Source organism: Thamnophis sirtalis, unplaced genomic scaffold (assembly GCF_051295495.1).
Source record: "Thamnophis sirtalis isolate CommonGarterSnake01/CBP01778 unplaced genomic scaffold, rThaSir2_p1.2 scaffold_12, whole genome shotgun sequence".
Taxonomy (NCBI): domain Eukaryota; kingdom Metazoa; phylum Chordata; class Lepidosauria; order Squamata; family Natricidae; genus Thamnophis; species Thamnophis sirtalis.
In genome coordinates this window covers 48,896,484-48,916,718 of record NW_028261392.1, presented here as the reverse complement: position 1 = coordinate 48,916,718, position 20,235 = coordinate 48,896,484, and the positions used below count along the sequence as shown (strand labels likewise).

Below are 20,235 nucleotides of genomic sequence, written 5' to 3'. Positions count from 1 at the left end.
TTGAATGTTTGCTGATCTACTATTTCTGAGAAGGACTGAATAAGGAACTGTACCAGAATTACCTACTCCAGGAGAGTGCTGTGCAACCTGTGAGGGTAGTACCGTATGGCCACAAAGGTAGAGATTGACCTGTAGGAGTTCCTTGAGCACACTGGAAGTCTCATCACCCCACAGAAAAGTGACCAGCCCCTAGAAGGGGAAGAGAAGGTGCATCTAAAGCCAGAGGAGGGGGACCCCACCAAAATCTTGGTGGGTGCTTTTGTTGTGGGATGGAGGGGCACTGAGCTGTTGAGTACCTCGCACTGCAACCGATGATTGCTCCCTTGCCTCTGAGCCAACTGAAGAAGAAAAAAACTCAACTGAAATCAAGGGAGAAAACTTGTGCAGGGCAACAAGTCATAGAGGTCTCCCTTCCATCCAACAAGGGAGAGGGAACCCTGACCCCTGCTGAGATGGGGCCAGTCTTCTACAAGAGCAACAGTGAAGGAGAAGACGACCCAATGGTAAGTAGTCCCATTCACCCCATAACTGCTAGGGTGGAGATCTTGGAATCCCTCTTGGGTGTAAAGGAGGTCCTTATGGCCCTGTTGGACTTAGGATGCACCAGATGACTTGTCAGCTCCCAATTAGTAGAGAAGCTAAGGAAGCTAAAGAAGCATTTCCCCAACTAGATGGTTCAGTAATGAGCAGGGTGCTGGTAACCTTCCTAACTAAGCCTGTGAAGCTGAAATCCTGACATGGAGATTATTTGATTTATTGTGGTCACTGAGCTGACAGCAGCCTGATATGGTGGCCAAAACATTGGCACAAATTCTTTACGGGGCACAAACAGGAATCCTTGCAAAGAGAGACTTGTTAGAAACCATACAAACAAAATTCCTGCGAGCCATCTTAGCTGCTCCCAATGGAACGCCAAATGCCCAGTTAAGAATTGAGACAGGCATGCCTCAAATTCAAGTAAGAGCCTGGAAGATGATGGTCATTTATTGGCTTAAAATGCATTTCTTTTCAGAGGGACTGTCCCCACTAGTGTTGACTGACAATTTCCCTTCCCCCTGGAAACAAGCAAAGAGCTCCGAGATCACAGCTGATATTTTTACCACTGGGTGGTCCATCTGGACCTAAACTTTCCCAAAGAGATGTTGACAGGGAAGAGTACGTCTTGCTGATCTCAGGGACATCGCAAAGTCCCTGATTGATCCAAGAGAATCTCTTCTAGCCAGCGATAGAAGCACAGCCCCAAGCTGCTGAAGTCAGGACAGCTCTGCAACCGGAGGAAAGCAGAAAGAGAAAGTGTGTCTATCTGGTGAGGAAATTTTATTTTTACAAAAGTGACTGCTCAAAAAAGATTAAAATCAAATTAAACTTGTAAAGAAAAGAAAAGAAAATAAGCGGTGAATTTTAGCTATTTTGGACAGTGTGTTATCCTTTTTTTTAATTGTCTTCTATGGATGGAGGTTTTGCAAACACTTACTACTTTTTAAAATGAAAGTATTGGCTTTTCTTCTACTATTTTTTTTAACCTATGGATTAAATCTTTTTTTTATTTTCACAATACTGGCTTGGATGGGTTATTTTCTTTTCTTTTGTTCCATTTTGTTTCTTTTAAGCTTGGAATATAAAGAGGATATAAAAGGAATATAAAGAGAGCAGTAACATCAGAGGGAAAAGAAGTTACACTGCCACTTGGAGGTTGGAGGCTGAGTTCTAGAACTATTTTTCTCTCTCTTTTCTTTGATCATTTTGACCTTGCACTTCAAAGGTTTTAGCTTGCAAAGAGATAAAATGGGTTGTTTATGCAGGTGCCCTTTGGATGTCTCTTTGGCAGCGAGAGAGAAGTGAAAAACAAAGCTTTGTTTTCCAACTAGAGTGGCAGTGTTTATAAATTGGACAATGACACAATACCAAGAAGAAATCATAACATTACAACAGATTATGTTTGAAATTCAAAAATTATTAGAAACATCAGAGATAATTGAGAAGAAATAGGAAAATATAGATGATAATATAGCAAAATTTGATGAAATTGAAGATAGCCAGCTAATGGAAAAAGTGGAGGTTAGAGTCTCAAAAACCCAAGGGAAAAATGAACAAAGAGGCAACATAACTGTGGATATTGACAGTGATCTAAGCGTGGTTGGAAATGGAAAGAATGGAACATGGAAAGGGAAGAGAGGTAAAAAGGATTTCTACCCCAAATTTCAAGATATTGAAGGAGAAAAAAGAGAAGAATTTATGGATTTAAGGAGAGGAACTTTAACAAAAGCACTACTGATAACCAAAGATAAGCTGATTAAAGAAGCTGATGGAGGGTTTCGAGAATTTATAAGACATGCAACAAGCAACAAGGTGCGAAGAGAAGTCCACACAAAGTTGATTAAGGAAATAACCAGAATATTAATCCCACATAAGGCAAAAGAAATAAGACAGTACTACTACTGGAAAGACACAGGTTGAGATATGAAAACTATTAACAAAATACTAGCTAAATAGTTAAAATTAGAGCATTATGTTAAAAATGAAGTGTTAATGGATATAGCTAGATAGATAATTGATGATGATGATGATGATGATGATGATGATGATGATGATGTATACATATGTATTGGTTTGACAAGAAAAAAATTGGTATAAATTTTTAAATGGTGACCATGAAAGGAAGTTTAGAAATTGAAATTGATCATGGATATAGTTAGATAAATAATTGATAATGATATAATGTATAGATATATATTGGTTCGACAAGAGGAAATTTGGTATAAATTTTAAATGGTGACCATGAAAGGAAATCTTGAAACTTAGTTATGTATGAAAGCCTATAATATTGAAATTGGATATACGTAAATTGTAAACAGTATTTAAGAAAGGAGGTTTAGAGGGGTGGGGCCGAAGTCGTGATGAGATGACGTATGATCTCAATGCTCTGAGATCGCAGTCAACAGTTTTGCCACTGGGGGGGTCCAAATGGATCTAAACTGTCCCGAAGAGACAGTGAACAGGAAGAATACATCTTGCTGCTCTTGGGGACATTGCAAAATTCTCGAAAGAAGCAAGATAATTTCTTCAAGCTGGTGACAAAAATTCCAGCCATGGCTGATGAGGTCGGGGCGGCCCCAAAATGAAAGGAATGGAAAGTGAAAGTGTTTCCAGCTGGTGAGAAATATTTATTGTTTTAAAAGAGAGACTGCCTATAAAAATTTAAAAATTGATTTAAATTGAATAATAGAAGAATCAAGCGGCAAAATTAAACCCTTAATAGTTTTGGACAGTGGTTATCTCACTTTTTAAAATACTATCTTTATGGATGGAATCTTTACAAGCCTTTTAAAATGGATGGACTAAGTTTTCTTTTTCTCTGTGACTCTTTGTGATTTAAAGATCAAAGTTCTCCTCTTTCATTGCTGCGGGTATTTTTTTAAAAATTCATTTAAAGATTGGACCTCTTTTTCTAATTTGAAATATAAAATAGACATAAAAAGAACATTTTAACAGTGGTATGCTGCCTGAATGCGGGGAGGTTTTGTTGATTGGAGCTTTGTGTATTCAAGCGGAACTTTCTCCTCTCTCCACGGTTTGTTTTGATGGCTCGTTACAGAGTGATAGGGGTAAGCCAGATGTCCCTTTGAAGTGTGTTTTCAACCAGAGAAGAGGGGAAAAGATGGCTTTTGAGAATCCATGTTTTAACATTAACAACCTTCCAAGCAAGGGCAGATGCGCTTCTTAAGATGGCACAATGTCAAGAAAATATACAGATTGTAAATGTACAGACAATATTTTCAGAATTACTAAAATTATCAAATACATATGAGAGAATAGAACAAAAATTGGAATACTTGGAACAGCAAACAGCAAAATATGAAAAAAATGAAAATGTTTATCAAATGCAAAATGAGGGAATTGAAATCCAAAAAACTGAAGTGGAAAATGAATATAAAGAGATTAAACCTGCTGATATTTATGGCAACTGGTTTGTTTTTGAAAATGCAAAGAATGGAATATTGAAAAAGGAAATAAATGGAAAGGAAATTTATCTCAAAGGGCAATATATAGAAGAAAAAGAAAAAAATTAAAGAATTTATGGACTATAAAACCTTATCAGCAAAAATATTGATAACACTGCTGACAATCAAATATAAGCGGAATAAAGAAACAGAAAGAGGGCATCAAAATTATATGAGAGATCTTACAAGCAAGGAGTTGCTAAGAGAAGTCCATACAAAGCTGATTAAGAAGATGTTTAGAAGATTAATACCACAAATGGCAGAAGACATGAGACTGTTTTGTCAATGGAAAGATACAGGTTGATAGATGGAAGAGTATAATTTAAAACTAGTTAAACTTAATGAAATTTAGTGATAATAGGTATAGTTAAATAAAAAATTGATAATGATAATAATGTATACAATGTGTAGTGTTATGATAAGCAATAATTGGATATGAATATTGAATGATACCCATGAAGGGAAGATCAGAAAACCTTTTGGATTATATATAAAGGTAAATGAAAAAAAGAATTAAATTAGATAGAGTCAAGTTTTGACTATTAGGGGAAAATATTATGATATAGGATATAGTTAAATAAAGAAGGGATAATGATAAATAATTTATATATAGGTATGGGTACATCATAAGGAAACTGGATGTAAATTGCAAACAATTTTGCAATTTTGCAAAATTTTGAAAAGGAGGATTGGAAAATTTTGTTACTAAATATTATGGATGTTTAGCTAGGATAGGATATAAGGACTCAGTACTATTGGAGGATTTTAGAAATAGTAAATGAAGTGCCAGTATGTGGTTATGTATTAAATTTTGGTATATTTTAAGGTGAAGGATGTCTAAACAATGATAGTCAAATGAAAGTGGAAGTATGATGATGGTAACATATATAAACTTTGGCGTTAAAATACTTGAGTTTATATGAACTATACTTGATGATGGTGGAAGAGATGCACAAAAGCTTTTTGTAACCAACTGAAACACTTTCTACAGTATGTAAAGAAAGAAGATTTTATGTGTTATGTTTGTTTTGAAAATTTAAAATAAAAAATTATTTAAAAAAATAAAGAAAGGAGGTTTAGAAACTTCATTATCAAACATAATTAATTTTTATTTAGAACATTTCACAAAGATAGAATGTTATTGGATGATATTGAAAATAGACAATGGAATGCCATTATGTGGTTTTGCTTTGAATTTTGGAATATGTGTTATAAAGGGATATTAAAACAACTATAGTCATATGAAGGATGAGGTATGATGATAGTAATATATATAAATATATTTGATGTAAAATATATAATTTGATATGGATTTTAGGTGATGACTGTGGAAGGGATGCACGGAAGTTCTTTATAACCAATTGACACACTTTTTATAATTTGTAATGGAATATGTTTTTAGGGTGTTTGTTGTGTCTTGTTTGTTTGTGTTTATTCAAAAATATTTTTTTATTTTATAAAAAGACCAAAAAAAACCCCAAAAGCAGTTTAATGAGTTCTTGGCTCAAATGAGATGTGAAACAAGAACAAAATATACTCTAAGTTGAATTGGCCCTACTTTTGGCTTGACCAGGACTTAGAATGCCTCATATTCTTTCTGTTGTGCTCAAGCACAATTCTTTCTGTGTGTGCATATAGCAATAAATGGCATTGATCAATATGAAGAGTGCAACGCTACCCTATGCAAACTTGTACTCCCCAAATGTTTTTGATTATACATCTGAAAAGCGCCATTTGAGCAGAGTTGATATAGTCCAATGGGAATTTGGGAGATAACAAATAATCTGCTTATTCTCTGTATATGGAAAGTTGATACGTTATTCTGCACTATTTTAGGATGACAATCTAGAGCACTGGCATAGCAAAGCCTGTAAATGTGATTGTCAAAAAAATCCAAACTCAGTGTGGCCCACTGAAACAAACAGTCTAGATTGCATGCCAGGTAAGTACCATCTTTTTATTATTACAACTCAAAATCAGCCTATTCAGTTTAATGTTGTTCATATTGGGCTACATACCCACAATTATCAATCAGGAACTTCTTGAAAATTTTATGTGACTTGTATTATTGGTTAGATTGGGTTAAGCTGCACATTCTCAAAGACATGTAGCAAACGAAAATATATCCTTAAACTAATTACAGTTCTTTTAGTTCACTATTTGCAAAATATTTTCTCCATTAAATGCAGTAGGGCTTCTTAAAGTGTCCATTATATATAAGAATAACTCAAAACAAAAAGAAGCTGTAGTATTGGGGGGGGGAAGCTTAATAAGAGGAGAAAATCCTTCTCAAGGTGAATTGACTTTAATGTAAATAGCAGCATTAAATAATTAATGTACTTGATTTGAAAGTCCCCAGACATCTGTTTGATAATTCTTATAGTCTACTGCAATTTTCTACACCGGAAGTATACCTCTTAAGTATATTACAGCTGAGTTATCTAAAAATTAGTTACTAAAATTAAATTTCCTTTGTTTGCAAATACTGTAGCCTGCCCCCACTGGAGATGTTTTAACTCATTTTAGTTTTTGTTGTTTTAATACTTCTATACAAATTCTGTGTAACCTCTATTATCCAGATAGCATTCACAAAATGCCTTCACTACAGAAACCACCACAATTGTAGGTACAATATTCAAACAGGGGCTGCATTTTAAAAAAAAAAAAAACAGAAAACCAGCATGTTACATCCCATATAGGAGCTCTTGTGAAATGAGAGGAAACATTCATTTAAATTCTATTGATATTAATTCTGTGAATTAAACAAGAAGAGTAAATTGATGATGGTTCATTTGTAAAGACTTTGGATTTAGAATGTACAACTCCAGGCTATTTTTCCGAGTTGTCAAATGATTTAACTAAAATATCTTCTTATAGAAAGTTCTAGGTTTTATAGACTTTGCCAGTCTATATTTTTTCAAGACAAAATAGCAAATTGTACTGATGTGCAGCTGTAAGTGTCCTACTTGAAATACTGGTTTATAGTATAGTATAGTATTGGTGATTTTCTAATGATACAACTTCTACTTCCCTGCTTGAAAGTGTGCAAAATTAAACCCCCAAACTTCTCCAAATCCAAAAGAAAATAAAAAATAAAACTTCAATCATTCTTCATTGTCTCATCCTGTTAATAAAATTAAGTGTAGCACTTTCTGAAGATGGATGTAGCAAAAATTAAACTTTTTCACTCCAATCTGCACTGATTCCTCTTCATGTCTTCTTTTACAGAGTGCCCCTATCATAAGCCTCTTGGTTTTGAATCAGCAGCTGTCACTCCAGATCAGATAAGCTGTTCCAATCCAGAGCAATACACTGGGTGGTATGCTTCATGGATGGCAAACAAGGCCCGACTTAACGGACAAGGATTTGGGTAAACTGCGTTACAAGACATGTTTTCTAGCAATAAACTATACAAAAGACGTTTTAACCTCTAAACCTGTTACATAATATATGGAGCCTAACAATGACTTTTAAAATATATATTTATAATCCCAGAACAATAAATATTTACTTCCATTAACAGTTGCTGGGAAAAATGTGGGGAGGTTACTGTTTCTGTCATTGTGAGCTTCTGAGAAGTATTTAGACAGCTACTGTCAGAACAAAATGGTGCATTAAATAAGATTTTGTGTTGTGCTGAATCATGTTGTGATGGCTGTTTTTCAAGCTCTTTCTTTATCCTTGAGATATTCCTCCTTTTCCTGACATTATTCTATTACATGAATAATGAAAAAATAACAGCAGCTTTGCTGTTTATGAAGCAGGAAGAGAGGGAACTAAAATCAAAATCTATATTGAAATGATAACTTTATTAGGCTAGATGAAGGTTTATGAAGCAACATGCAAGAGTTCTCAAGAACTCTTCATAAAAGATTAACAGGGTCACTGACATTTGCACCCAATAAATACAGTACTCTTAAATTGAGACTATTTCATAAAATGTGATAAAGCTTAATGTGATTTTCTTATATGGCATTTTATTTGAACCTAGTCACTGAGATTTATAAGTCATAAGCTTGGCTTTGCTGATTTGTGAACCTATCAAATAAGTTAATTTTAAAAATCATGACCAAGTTATGTAGTTTACAGAACAGGAAAACAAGTCTAATCATACAGGGCAAGGATGTTCCCAAATTTTGCTAGAAATAAATTAATCATTCAAAAAAACTGCATAACACAAAGATAGGGAGCAAAATACATCATATTGCTCTCTCAAAACTATCCTCAAAGGATATATGTTCCAGAAGTAGCTCAGTTTTCATCATTTACTGTTAAATATGTCCTATTTCACAAAAAGGCATCTGAGTATGGAAGGCAGTTGAAACTTCTAGCTTCAACAGGACAACAAGTGGTCAGAGAATGAAGGAAAGTAATTGTTTACATGAAATAATTGTTTCCAAGATTCAGAAGAGCTAGCATGAGGCTTCCAAGCATCCAGAGATCAAACAAAATGCAATGGCTGACTCCAAGAGCTCCGCCCTACAGTGAGTGGTTTGGAGGTGTCTTCATCAGGATCATTATCTGAATCATTGCACCTGAATTTTTTCCTGCTTATTTTGATCCAGGTTCTGGCCATTTGCTGGCTTCAGATTCATCTCTTGACTCATCCTCTAAAGATGAGTTGTTTATGGATGCTGAGCCAAAATGTATGCCTTATAAAGACATGTGTTTGCCAATCAATGCCTTCCTTCCATAACTCTTCTAGGTGTGCCTGGCTCTCCAAATACCAAGATACAAACCAGTGGCTGCAGATTGACTTGAAGGAAATTAAAGTCATTTCAGGAATAATTACACAGGGAAGATGTGATGCTGATGAATGGATGACAAAATATAGTGTGCAATACAGGACTGATGAGAATCTGAACTGGGTTTATTACAAGGACCAAACAGGAAACAATCGGGTCAGTATAAGATCCCTTCCCCATTTCTGAGAAGTCCCATTATTTGTATCTATTCCAATAGCATATATTTCAGCTTCAAGATGAATAAAGAATGCCATTAAATCAATTCCATTGACTTAAATTTGAGACTACAATTACTATACCATTTTTGGCAACTGGCCAAATCTGGGATATACATGTATAAAAGCAGATCTCTTCTGAACACCCTAGATTATCAGCCGAATATTAGGCCTATATTCACTCCTTTCTATCTCTTAAGTTTATCAATGTCTCATGCATTTCCATTAACCAAATCACTTAGGGCCTTTTCCCAGTGTATATTTAACTGTGGTAAGAACATGGTCTTGCAGTCTCTTTTTTCTGCTGTGTCTTTATGTTGTTGTCTTCATCTCACCCCCAACCAATACTTGTCAGCCTTGAGTCAGCCTTAAAGTAGTTAAGTATTTAAAGATAGTTTGCCACTTAAACAGGCAAGAAACTATGTAAGTTTTATTATGGGTACAATCTGGCATACTTCATCAACCATTTAATCAATATTCAACCAACAACTGTTGGCCACTATAAGTTGATGCAGATATGCATTATCCTCTCCAATCTTGGTCATTGACCTTTCAGGCCATTCAAATTTGACTTCCTCCTGCCCCACACTTGCCAGGCCTCCAAGAAAATGCCCATCTTGTACCTATTGAGAACTGGTTTGGAAAAAGGGATCAGCTTGACTAAAAGGTGGCAGGCACAGAGTGGGGTGGGTGGGTGCATATTGGAGAACGAGGAAATTCCCACTATACTATGCAACATGGGCTCCTTTTGAATACAAATTTAGTACTCTTTCAGAAGATTATTAAATTGTGTTTAAAATAATCTAACAAAAGCTAGCAGGTATTCAAAAGGAGCCTGAAGACAGGTTTAGTGCACTTCTAGAAGAGCACTTAACCTGTATTTGAAAATAGCTCAATAAAGATTGACAGGTGCTAGGGATGAGACCATATGGAATCAAATGAAATATTTAATGATCCAATCTGTGTCAGTCACCAGGACCAGAGGTTTTGTCTTCCTGGCTTTTGGACTCTTCGGGGAATTTCTCTCTAGTAGTGTGTACTTTGGGCTGTTCTGTGTGTGGTATTTATATGGTTTACAAAGACATGGGGGAGGGGGAAAGCTAATGACCAGATTGCAAGAACACAAGCGAGTGGTCAGACTAGGAGACCTGAACTCATTGGTAGCCTCATACTGCAATGAACAAGGACATACATTCAATTTTGCAGCTACTGAGATTGTTGGACGAGCAAATACAAAACAGGCAGAGGGGAAACAGGCCCCTCATCAATCAACAGGAGTGCTGATTTACCACCAGCTTATCAAGTACTTAGGAAGCGAAAGCTTGTCAGCACAAGAAAACAACAACCAACCACTTAATCGCCAGCCATCAACACAAGTCACAACAATCGGGCACCATATAAATACCACACAGAGAATAGCCCAAAGCGCACACACTGCTAGAGAGAAGTTCCCTGAAGATTGGCTCCAGCACAAGTCTGAAACCTCAGAAGAGGTTTCTCTGGTCGCAGTGACTGACTCAGATTGGATCCTGCAACATTATCCTGGGACACGTACATTTGGGACATGTATATTTGCCTTCATTTGTGAAATATTTTAAGCCAAGCACAATGTCAGTCACTTATGACCTTTATATTATAATTTTTAAAAATCTTTAACAAGCCATATAAGGGATGAGGGAAGATGCTAAGTATATTACTAATACAGTGTATAAACATATTTTAGTCAAGGAGAGTAGGGTTCTTCTCCCCAAGCAGAATTTAGTAATTAGTTCTAAGTTAATTGCTTCTAGGGCAGTGGTGGGATTCAACCAGTTTGCACCACTTTGGTAGAACCGGTGGTTAACTTTCTGAGCAGTTTGATGAACTGGTTGTTGGAATTATTTGAATCCCACCACTGTTCTAGGCACAAACTATCAGCAACCTTACTGGGCAAGTCAACCACACAGTCATTTAAGGCAGTATAATTGTTTTCAAATTTTTGGGTGCAAAATTAGAAGAATGTTAAGTCTTAAGCTCTCTTTTTCCCCTTGCTCTCCTACTTTATTTTCTCTAGATTTTCTATGGAAATTCAGACAGATCATCATCTGTGCAGAACCTTTTGCGCCCACCCATTGTTTCTCGTTACCTAAGGTTGATACCCCTTGGCTGGCATGTGAGAATTGCTATCAGGATGGAGCTGCTGGAGTGCATGAATAAATGTGTTTAAACTTCAGTCATCTGGGAAGAAACAGGTTTTTAAAAAGAAAGATATAACAGTATAATTAATACAACAAATAAATTCACTGACTATGAGTTCGGTGTCTATTAAAATTATACACCTTATCCAATACCTCCTGTGACTTATATTCTCTGCAGCTTCAGGAAGTTAATAAAATTCTGTATAGTAATAAAATAAATCAAGATGGAATAAATTGGAACCTTACACCTCAGTAAAAGGAAAGCCATAAGAGATAGTGCATACAAAAGAAATATAGATTTCTTAGACATTAACCAAAGATGACTGCAATGCTTTTGTAGGTTCTGGCAGACATTATACAACATATGTTCTTCAGAGCTTTAGTGTGCATTCTCTGAAGATATTCCCCATTACGTTACCATTTCCCAAAAATAGAGGAACAAAACAAGACTGACCAATGTAGATCATTCCATTCTTACATGAGGAACTGTGTTAGCATTTCATTGCCATGCTACACTGCCAGTAGTCCTGATTTAGCAATCACAACTGGGACTGGCAACTCAATCATTATTCAAAACAGTAATTAAGTGAAACCAAAACTGCTCTTATGATTTTGCTTCAGCTTTCCTTTACTTTACAGACCTGCAAAGGTTGTAAATATGAGGATTGGTCATGAATTTACTTTTTAATCATTTTTCCAACTGTGAATGGGTGGTAAATGAGGTAGTCACTATATGAGGACTACCTGTGGTTTTTCTTAACCTGGGAATGTGTATATTTTTCAGCTTCCAATATTTTCACTTTATATGGCAACTTGTTGCCCAAGGAGCAATGCTTCCCAGAAGTCCCCACAGTAAAAAATCATACTGTTTGGAGAGTCTTATTTCTATGATTGGATAAACCAACCAAGTGAAGACCTTCACATGTGTTAACCCTTCCCTAAAGGTTGCATTTTCCTTCTCTGAACATTTTTCTTATCAAAACAATCTGTTGTAACCAATTTTAATTTTAAGAGAAAAGCCTATAAATATACATACATGTACGCACCCACACACACATACACACAAAGGGAATTCCCTTCTGTGTATCTTCCCACCGTGAAAGGAATGCTATAGAATATGGACCTAGGCTTTATGCAATTCTGTATTGCATATTCATTTAAGTTCAATAAGATTATAGGAAAACATTACTTATAATTTATTAGTGGTATTTTAATCTTTATACTGTTATACTTCCTTTCAGATTTCTATTACTTTAAGTATGACTAGAACGTCCTAGATTTCATAAAATATTGATAGAAGTATGGTATTATTCTAGTAGTAAATGAATATTCTGGCTGCTAATGAATTAGATATTATGTGAGTATCATATGAAACACCATGTTATTTAGCTAATGTCAATAATATTATGGTTTTCTTTTAATTTTATTTTTTAGACATTCCAATTTACAAATCTAAAGTTATGCATCTAGATTTGTGTTTATGTAGCAAATTCAGTGAGTGACATTGTAAGCATATAGAATAATTATCCTACAGGAGTTTGGTGAAATAAATGTTACATAGATGCACAGAGGTATTTAAATGATTATTAATAATTATTAGTCATAATTATTGAACTTTTAGATGTAAGATCATTCAATTTAATAAAGACAAAGTTAATTTTACTGACCAGATCTTCTTTTTCATGTTGAATTAATCATGAATTTACAGTGAATTTTTTTTAATTCACTATGAAAGCAATTTAGATTTAAATAAAAGTAATTCTAATTCTTTTCTCTACAGTTTTTATTACCTTTTCAAATAGCTATGCTTTAAATCAACAAACATGTCTCCATTATTAACACCATAATTAGGTTAGGATTTTTTTAATAGACCAGTTCACTGAATTTATTCTCATTTTGAACCTAGAGGTGTTTGTGCCTTTGTTGGTCAGCTGAGTTCCATATCCATATTGATAACATAGAAAGTTACAATGAGGACCACCCTGGCCATTCACTGTGACCGAATGCAAATCTTAGCAGTTTTTAATTATCTTAACAGAAGAGATTTCTTACTGCAGATGGTTTATGGTTCAGTAGGGTTTCACTAGCAATAGCAGTTAGGCTTATATACCGCTTCATAGGGCTTTCAGCCCTCTCTAAGCGGTTTACAGAGTCAGCATATTGCCCCCAACAACAATCCGGGTCCTCATTTTACCCACCTCGGAAGGATGGAAGGCTGAGTCAACCCTGAGCCGGTGAGATTTGAACAGCCAAACTGCAGAACTGTAGTCAGCTGAATTAGCCTGCAGTGCTGCATTTAACCACTGTGCCACCTCGGCTCTTCCAACCAACTTTCTAAAATATAGGCAATCCTACATTTACAATGGCAATTGAGACCAGAATTTCTGTTGCTAAGTGATACAGTTATAAAGCAAGAGTGTGCAAGAAGTGCGAGTCAGGAAGGGAATTCCATTCATAAACATCAGTGCATTACAGCTTCAAACATTGCTAAACGAATAGTTGTAAGTTGAGGACTACCCATAATTAAGGGTACTTATTATTATGTAGTTCCTTGTGTGACAGTAATGTCATAGCTGCCAGTCATAGCAGCAGCAGCACAGTGGAAGCATTTCTCTTATAACCACAAGAAAAAAATCCCACTGAAATTACTTGAATTATTTTTTAAAATAAAATATTATTATTTAGGTTAAGCCTGTCATTAGGAAATTGACATGATTTTGGGGAAGGAGCATAGGACAGAGATTGAGATCAAAACTGTGGCCATCCTCTCCATATTTATCTGGTTTTCCCATTAATTTTTGCTCACCTGCCTCAGTAGTACTTTTCTCACCCTCTCTTTCCAACCAAAATACCTTTCCCAGATTGAGATTTGTAGATTAAAAAATAAAGAAGGGTAGGAATTTAGTTGGAGCAATTAGGCAGTGAATAAGAAGGCAAGGGGTAGGATTTGGAGCACCACCCATGCCAACATTTATTGGATCCCATAGTCACCGTGGTAACAGTTTTAAGAAAATAATTCAGAACCATAGTTTTAAGGTGGCAGATAAATTATACCAGTGCTACTTTTATTGTACAGTTTATTGTAGTTTTGGAAATTTGTTCTGATGTTATGTGAATCATCCAAAGATCTATCAGGAAATCCAAATCTGGCTTTTGGTTTATTCTTGCAATGCTTGATACTTAAGTGTTAAATCTTTTGCTGTACCCAGAGATGACAACGTTCAGCATTGACATCCTTCACAGATTTCCAGCAGCCTGGATATCTTGCATAGTGAACATCAGTGGAAACCTGAAATTCAATAAGTATTTGGAAATTAATGGGTCTCTCATTAAGTTTGTTTGGAATGCAGTGTTTTCTGAGGTACTCCCCACCAATCCCAGCAACTGAAATTCCATGGAACTATGTGTCAGCTTGGTATGTTAGAACAAGAATTCTATATTACAAATGAATGGTTCATGTTACAGAATATCCACAACCTCACATAAAAAACTGTTGCTACCATTTGTATGATTCTGCCATATCGCAAGACAACCTCATCAAAAGGGGCCAAGTTTAAATGAACATGTGATCATTTAATCATATTCAAATCCAACTTTTATGACACTTCACAGGTATTTAAATAGACTGCAATTTCCAGCCAAAGAGATTTCGCCAGCTCAGGAAATAATTTTTGAAAAATCTATTTTTAGCTATAAATGTAATCAGAAAAAGTTTTAATTAATGTTTCTGGTAGTTATTGATTAAATTTTCAGATACTTAATTTGGCTGCCAAGACCACCCCCTCCCCCCCAAGTTTTGTGATTGCAACAATGTAACCTTAATCACCAATTCAAAAATGTTCCATTATTTACTTTCCTAAACTTAGTATTTTATACAAAACAGATTTTTTGCAACCAAATAGTTTTATTCCGATAGTTATTGAATAAATTTACAGATACAGATAATCCTCAATTTACAATCATTTGTTTAATGACTATTTAAAGTTACAATGGCACTGAAAAAATGAGTGAGTAATGACTGTTTCACATTAAGAACTGTTGCAGCATCCCCATGGTCATTTGATCAAAATTAGGACGCTTGGCAACTGGCATGTATTTATGACGGTTGCAAAGACCTCAGATCATGTGATCACCTTTTGTGACCTTCAGACAAACAAAGTTAACAGGGAAACCAAATTCACTTAATAACTGTAGAGATTATTTAACAACTGTAGCAAGAAAAGTTGTAAAATGGAGCAAAACTCACCTGTCTTGTTTAGCAACAGAAAACATGGGCTCAATTGTGGTCATAAGTAAAGGACTATTTGTATTTAATTTGGCTGCCAAGCTCCCCACCCCATGTTTTGTGACTGGAACAATGAATCCTTAATCACCGATTCAAAATTTTCCCATTATTTATTTTTCTAACATATTTTATACAATAGTGTGATTTTTTGCAACTATTATGCTATCATTTGTAGTGCTTCCATTAAAATAAAAAAAGCTTCCAAACCATTAAAAAAGCTGAACAGAATAAACGAACCCATCTGATTTTGTTATAGAAAAATAGCAATAGCACTTAGACATATACTGCTTCATAGTGCTTTACAGCACTCTCTAAGCAGTTCCAACAATCCAGGTCCTCATTTTACCAACCTTGGAAGGATGGAAGGCTGAGTCAAGAATGAACTGCTGGCAGTAGGCAGAAGTAGCCTGCAATACTGCCTTCTAATCACTGCACAACTATGGCTTCTTAATCCTATGTAAATACCATAACTGTTACAAATTGTAAATTCCTTGAGACCCAGGCTCCACCTATGTTTGAAGCAAAATGACCATTTCTAATAGGATACACAATGCAAGGCATGGGAGAAATACTCCTGGTTGTTTCTTCAAGATGCAAGGGTTGCGGGCTTCCGGTTTGAGATTGCTTGCTGACGGGAGCTGATCGTTTCGGCTCCAGAATCTTGGACACATTTAACTGTCAGATGAGCCATCCATCAGCCATCTGACAGCTTGTTTACCTTTTTCTTCGGGCCAGAAGATAAGGTGAGCTTTCTGCCGGGCATCGTGCCAACTAATTCTCGCAGATTGTTTTGGGGGGGGGGGGAGAAGGCCAGCCAACAGCAGAATTGCCTCCATGCCAGGAATTCCTGCTGCATTAGCAGCACAAAGCAACACTCAAATCCTCAGAACAAAACTTGATTTATTGATTCCAAGACGAGCGGACCCCGTACATGTGAATTTTTAATTGTTTGTATCAATTCTTAGCTTCAGTTTTTGTTTTTACAAGAATTCCTTCTGATATCTTGCTTTCTAAAGAGATACTCAAAATGGCGCCGAGCAGCTTCATAACACTGCTCGAGTTTTGAATTTCTACAGAGTTTAAAACCTCAAAGGGAAGGATTTAATACTAAATTAATCAGTAACAGCTGCACAACTGACTAGCACAGACTTATTAATTGGTTGAAGAAGATTAAGACTTGGAATGGCTTTTAAGCAACCCCCCCCCCCCTGGCTTCAAAAGTTTGTTTGTCCCTGGTACGAAACAACAGTCTTCACTTCCTCCCCCCACAGGTATTTTTTAGGTATTTATTAGACATTTATAGGCCGCCCTTTTCCCTGAGGGGACTCAGGGCGGCTTACAATCAAAAAGGAAAGGGAGTGTAGGACAATACAAAAAGAAATGTGCACAAAAGTAAATTAAACAGTAAAACTCAACATTCACTCAGCATTCGGGAGGGGCAAAAGTAAACTTATCCCCAGGCCTGACGGGCTAGCCAGTTCTTGAGGGCTGTGCGGAAGGCCTGGACGGTGGTGAGGGTACGAATCTCCACGGAGAGATTGTTCCATAGTGTCGGAGCCGCAACAGAGAAGGCTCTCCTCCGAGTAGTCGCCAGTCGGCACTGACTGGCGGATGGAATACGGAGGAGGCCAACTCTGTGCGATCTGATGGGACGCAGGGAGGTAATTGGCAGAAGGCGGTCTCTCAAATAGCCAGATCCACTACCATGGAGCGCTTTATAGGTGGTGAGTAGGACCTTGAAGTGCACCCGGAGATCGACAGGTAGCCAGTGCAGCTCACGGAGGATCGGTGTTATGTGGGCGAACCGTGGTGCACCCACGATCACTCGCGCGGCCGCATTCTGGACTAGCTGAAGTCTCCAGATGCTCTTCAAGGGCAGCCCCATGTAGAGCACATTACAGTATTCCAGCCTGGAGATCACAAGGGCTCGAGTGACTATTGTGAGGGCCTCCCGATTCAGGTAGGGCCGCAACTGGCGCACCAGGCGAACCTGGGCAAATGCCCCCCTGGTCACAGCTGAGAGATGGTGGTCAAAAGTCAGCTGTGGGTCCAGGAGGACTCCCAAGTTGCGGGCCCTTTCTGAGGGGTGTAAGTTTTGTCCCCCCAGCCTGAGTGATGGTATGTTGGTCAAATTTTTGGGAGGGAAACACAACAGCCACTCGGTCTTGTCTGGGTTGAGTATCAGCTTGTTTGCTCTCATCCAGTCTTTAACGGCTTCTAGACCCCGGTTCATCACGTCCACCGCTTCATTGAGTTGGCACGGGGCAGACAGATACAACTGTGTATCGTCCGCATATTGGTGGTATTTTATCCCGTGCCTTCGGATGATCTCGCCCAGCGGTTTCATGTAAATGTTAAATAGTAGGGGGGATAGGACCGACCCCTGCGGCACCCCATAAGTTAGGGGCCTCAGGGACGATCTCTGCCCCCCCACCAACACCGACTGCGACCTGTCCGAGAGATAGGAGGAGAACCACTGCAAAACAGTGCCGCCCACCCCTATCTCCCGCAGTCGTCGCAGAAGGATACCATGGTCAATGGTATCGAAAGCCGCTGAGAGGTCCAGGAGAACTAGGATGGAAGCATGGCCTCCATCCCTAGCTCTCCAGAGATCATCGGTCAATGCGACCAAAGCGGTTTCTGTGCTGTAACCGGGTCTGAAGCCAGACTGGAAGGGGTCAAGATAGTTAGCTTCCTCCAAGGTACGCTGAAGCTGGAGAGCCACCACCTTCTCAACAACCTTCCCTACAAAGGGGAGGTTGGAGACTGGACGATAGTTATTAAGAACAGCTGGATCCAAGGACGGTTTCTTCAGGAGGGGTCTTACCACCGCTGTCTTGAGCGCGGTGGGAAAGTACCCCTCCCGAAGAAAGGCGGTAACAACCGCCTGGATCCAGCCTCGTGTCACCTCACTGCTGTTGGCAACCAGCCAGGAGGGACACGGGTCCAGTATGCAGGTGGAGGCACTCACAGCTCGCATAGCCTTGTCCACATCCCCAGAGGCAACTTCCTGAAACTCAACCCAGAGATGGTTTGCCAAGTCTTCTCCTTGTGTCTCGGCTGGATCTACTGGGGTGGAGTCCAGGTCTGCTCGAAACCGGGCAACTTTGTCCGCCAAGAACTGGACATACTCCTCAGCCTTACCCTGTAGGGAGTCCCCCTTCTCCCTCCTATTTAGGAGGGAGCGGGTTATCCTAAACAGGGCGGCTGGGCGGGACTCGGCGGACGCTACCAAGGAGGCAATATATGTTCTTTTTGCTGTTCTTAAGGTCCGAATATACTCCTTGGTGCATGCTGTTAAAAGTGCCCGTTTCGACTTGGACCTATCGGACCTCCACGAGTGCTCTAGGCGTCTCCTCCGGCGCTTTACCTCCCGGAGCTCCTCAGTGAACCAAGGAGGCCTCTGGGGGCCGCTGACCCGGAGGGGCCGTAGCGGCGCAATCCGGTCTAGAGACTCCGAAGCTGCCGAGTGCCAGGCAGCGATGAGGGTCTCCGCCGAACTGTGGGCGAGGGTATCAGGAATAACCCCAAGCTCCGTCTGGAACCTAACAGGATCCATCAGTCGCTTGGGGCGGAACCAGCTGGTCGGTTCCTCCTCCCTACGGTGGGGGTTTGGCCTCCGGAAGTCTAGCCTCAGTAGGTAGTCACAGGCGAGCTACTGACTAAAGAATTTTTTCAGAAGGAGCTGGCTGAGGCATTTAAAATTTTTGCAGCTACGATGGAAATAAAACTTGAGGAGGAGAGATCTGTCTGATAAACTTGAGACTTGGGTTCAGAAGATCAGGGATGATATGCTGGGGGTTGTTAACAGAATATGTCGTGGAAATTGAAGACAGATTAGAAGATCTTAATGATGCCAAGACTAATATGGTATCGAAAATAGACATGGTGCAACAAAAAGTTGGAAATGCTGAAAAAGAAATTATTATGCTACAGTATAGACAAATGGAGTTTGCTTTAAGAATAAGAGGTTTGCGTGAAAACAGTCAGGAGAATTTGAAACAGATTCTCTCAGAAGCCTTTGATAATCTGTTGGGAAGGCCAGGGGGAAATTATGATTGGCAAATTGATAAGGTTTATCATGCTAACTTCTGGCTGGCGAAACAGAAGCAGCTCCCAAGGGACATTGTGATTTACTTTACTACAAGAGACATGAGGAATATGATATTGCAAGAGTCCTATAAAACTAAGCTTCAAATTGGGGGTCAGGAAGTGATTGTTCTGAAAGGGATACCACCTCAAATGCTAAGATCCAGGAAAGACTATGCTTTTTTAGTTGAAGAGCTTAAAAATTGTCAGCTACAGTTCAGATGGGAGGCACCAGTTGGACTATCATTCATCTTTGAGGGGCAAAGTAGGGGAAGCTTGAGACTTTTACCATAATATCTTGAAGGCCGGACATCTTGCCCCACCTGGACCTAGAGAAAGAGAACAAGAAGGACAAGATAGACAGCAAACTACACAACTATCAACAAGGATGGATCATCTCTCTTCCTCAGAAGTACAAGGTGCCAAGGAACAAAGTCAAAACCGTGTGATTACCAGACGAATGGATCAACAATTAAAAAAAACAACAATCAACTAATTACCAATGATTTGTTTTCTAGGGTGAAGAAGATAAAGATATGTGCCAGAGTTTCAACAGTTCATAACCCAGTTTGGGTGGAGTTGGGAGGGGTGACGCAATCAAGAAGGGGTTGGGAGATTGAATGAAAATTTATTTAGACATGAGAAATATACTAATGAATGTAAAAATTGTTAGCAGAACACTTTGTTTTTAATATGAATAAGGGTACATCTATGGACTGAATG

General features: G+C 38.2%; 1 protein-coding gene across 1 annotated transcript in view; it reads left to right on the top strand.

The window, feature by feature from the left end:
* RS1 (retinoschisin 1) overlaps positions 1 to 12,800 on the top strand; it is a 51,193-nt gene extending 38,393 nt beyond the window's left edge. Inside the window, exons 3-6 of the mRNA XM_087726352.1 lie at positions 5,838 to 5,943; positions 7,230 to 7,371; positions 8,707 to 8,902; positions 11,015 to 12,800. Of these exons, the coding sequence (XP_087582478.1) occupies positions 5,838 to 5,943; positions 7,230 to 7,371; positions 8,707 to 8,902; positions 11,015 to 11,167 (597 nt within the window). The 3' untranslated portion in view covers positions 11,168 to 12,800. The remainder of the gene's footprint in view (positions 1 to 5,837; positions 5,944 to 7,229; positions 7,372 to 8,706; positions 8,903 to 11,014) is intronic.
* The last annotated feature ends 7,435 nt before the right edge of the window (positions 12,801 to 20,235 follow it).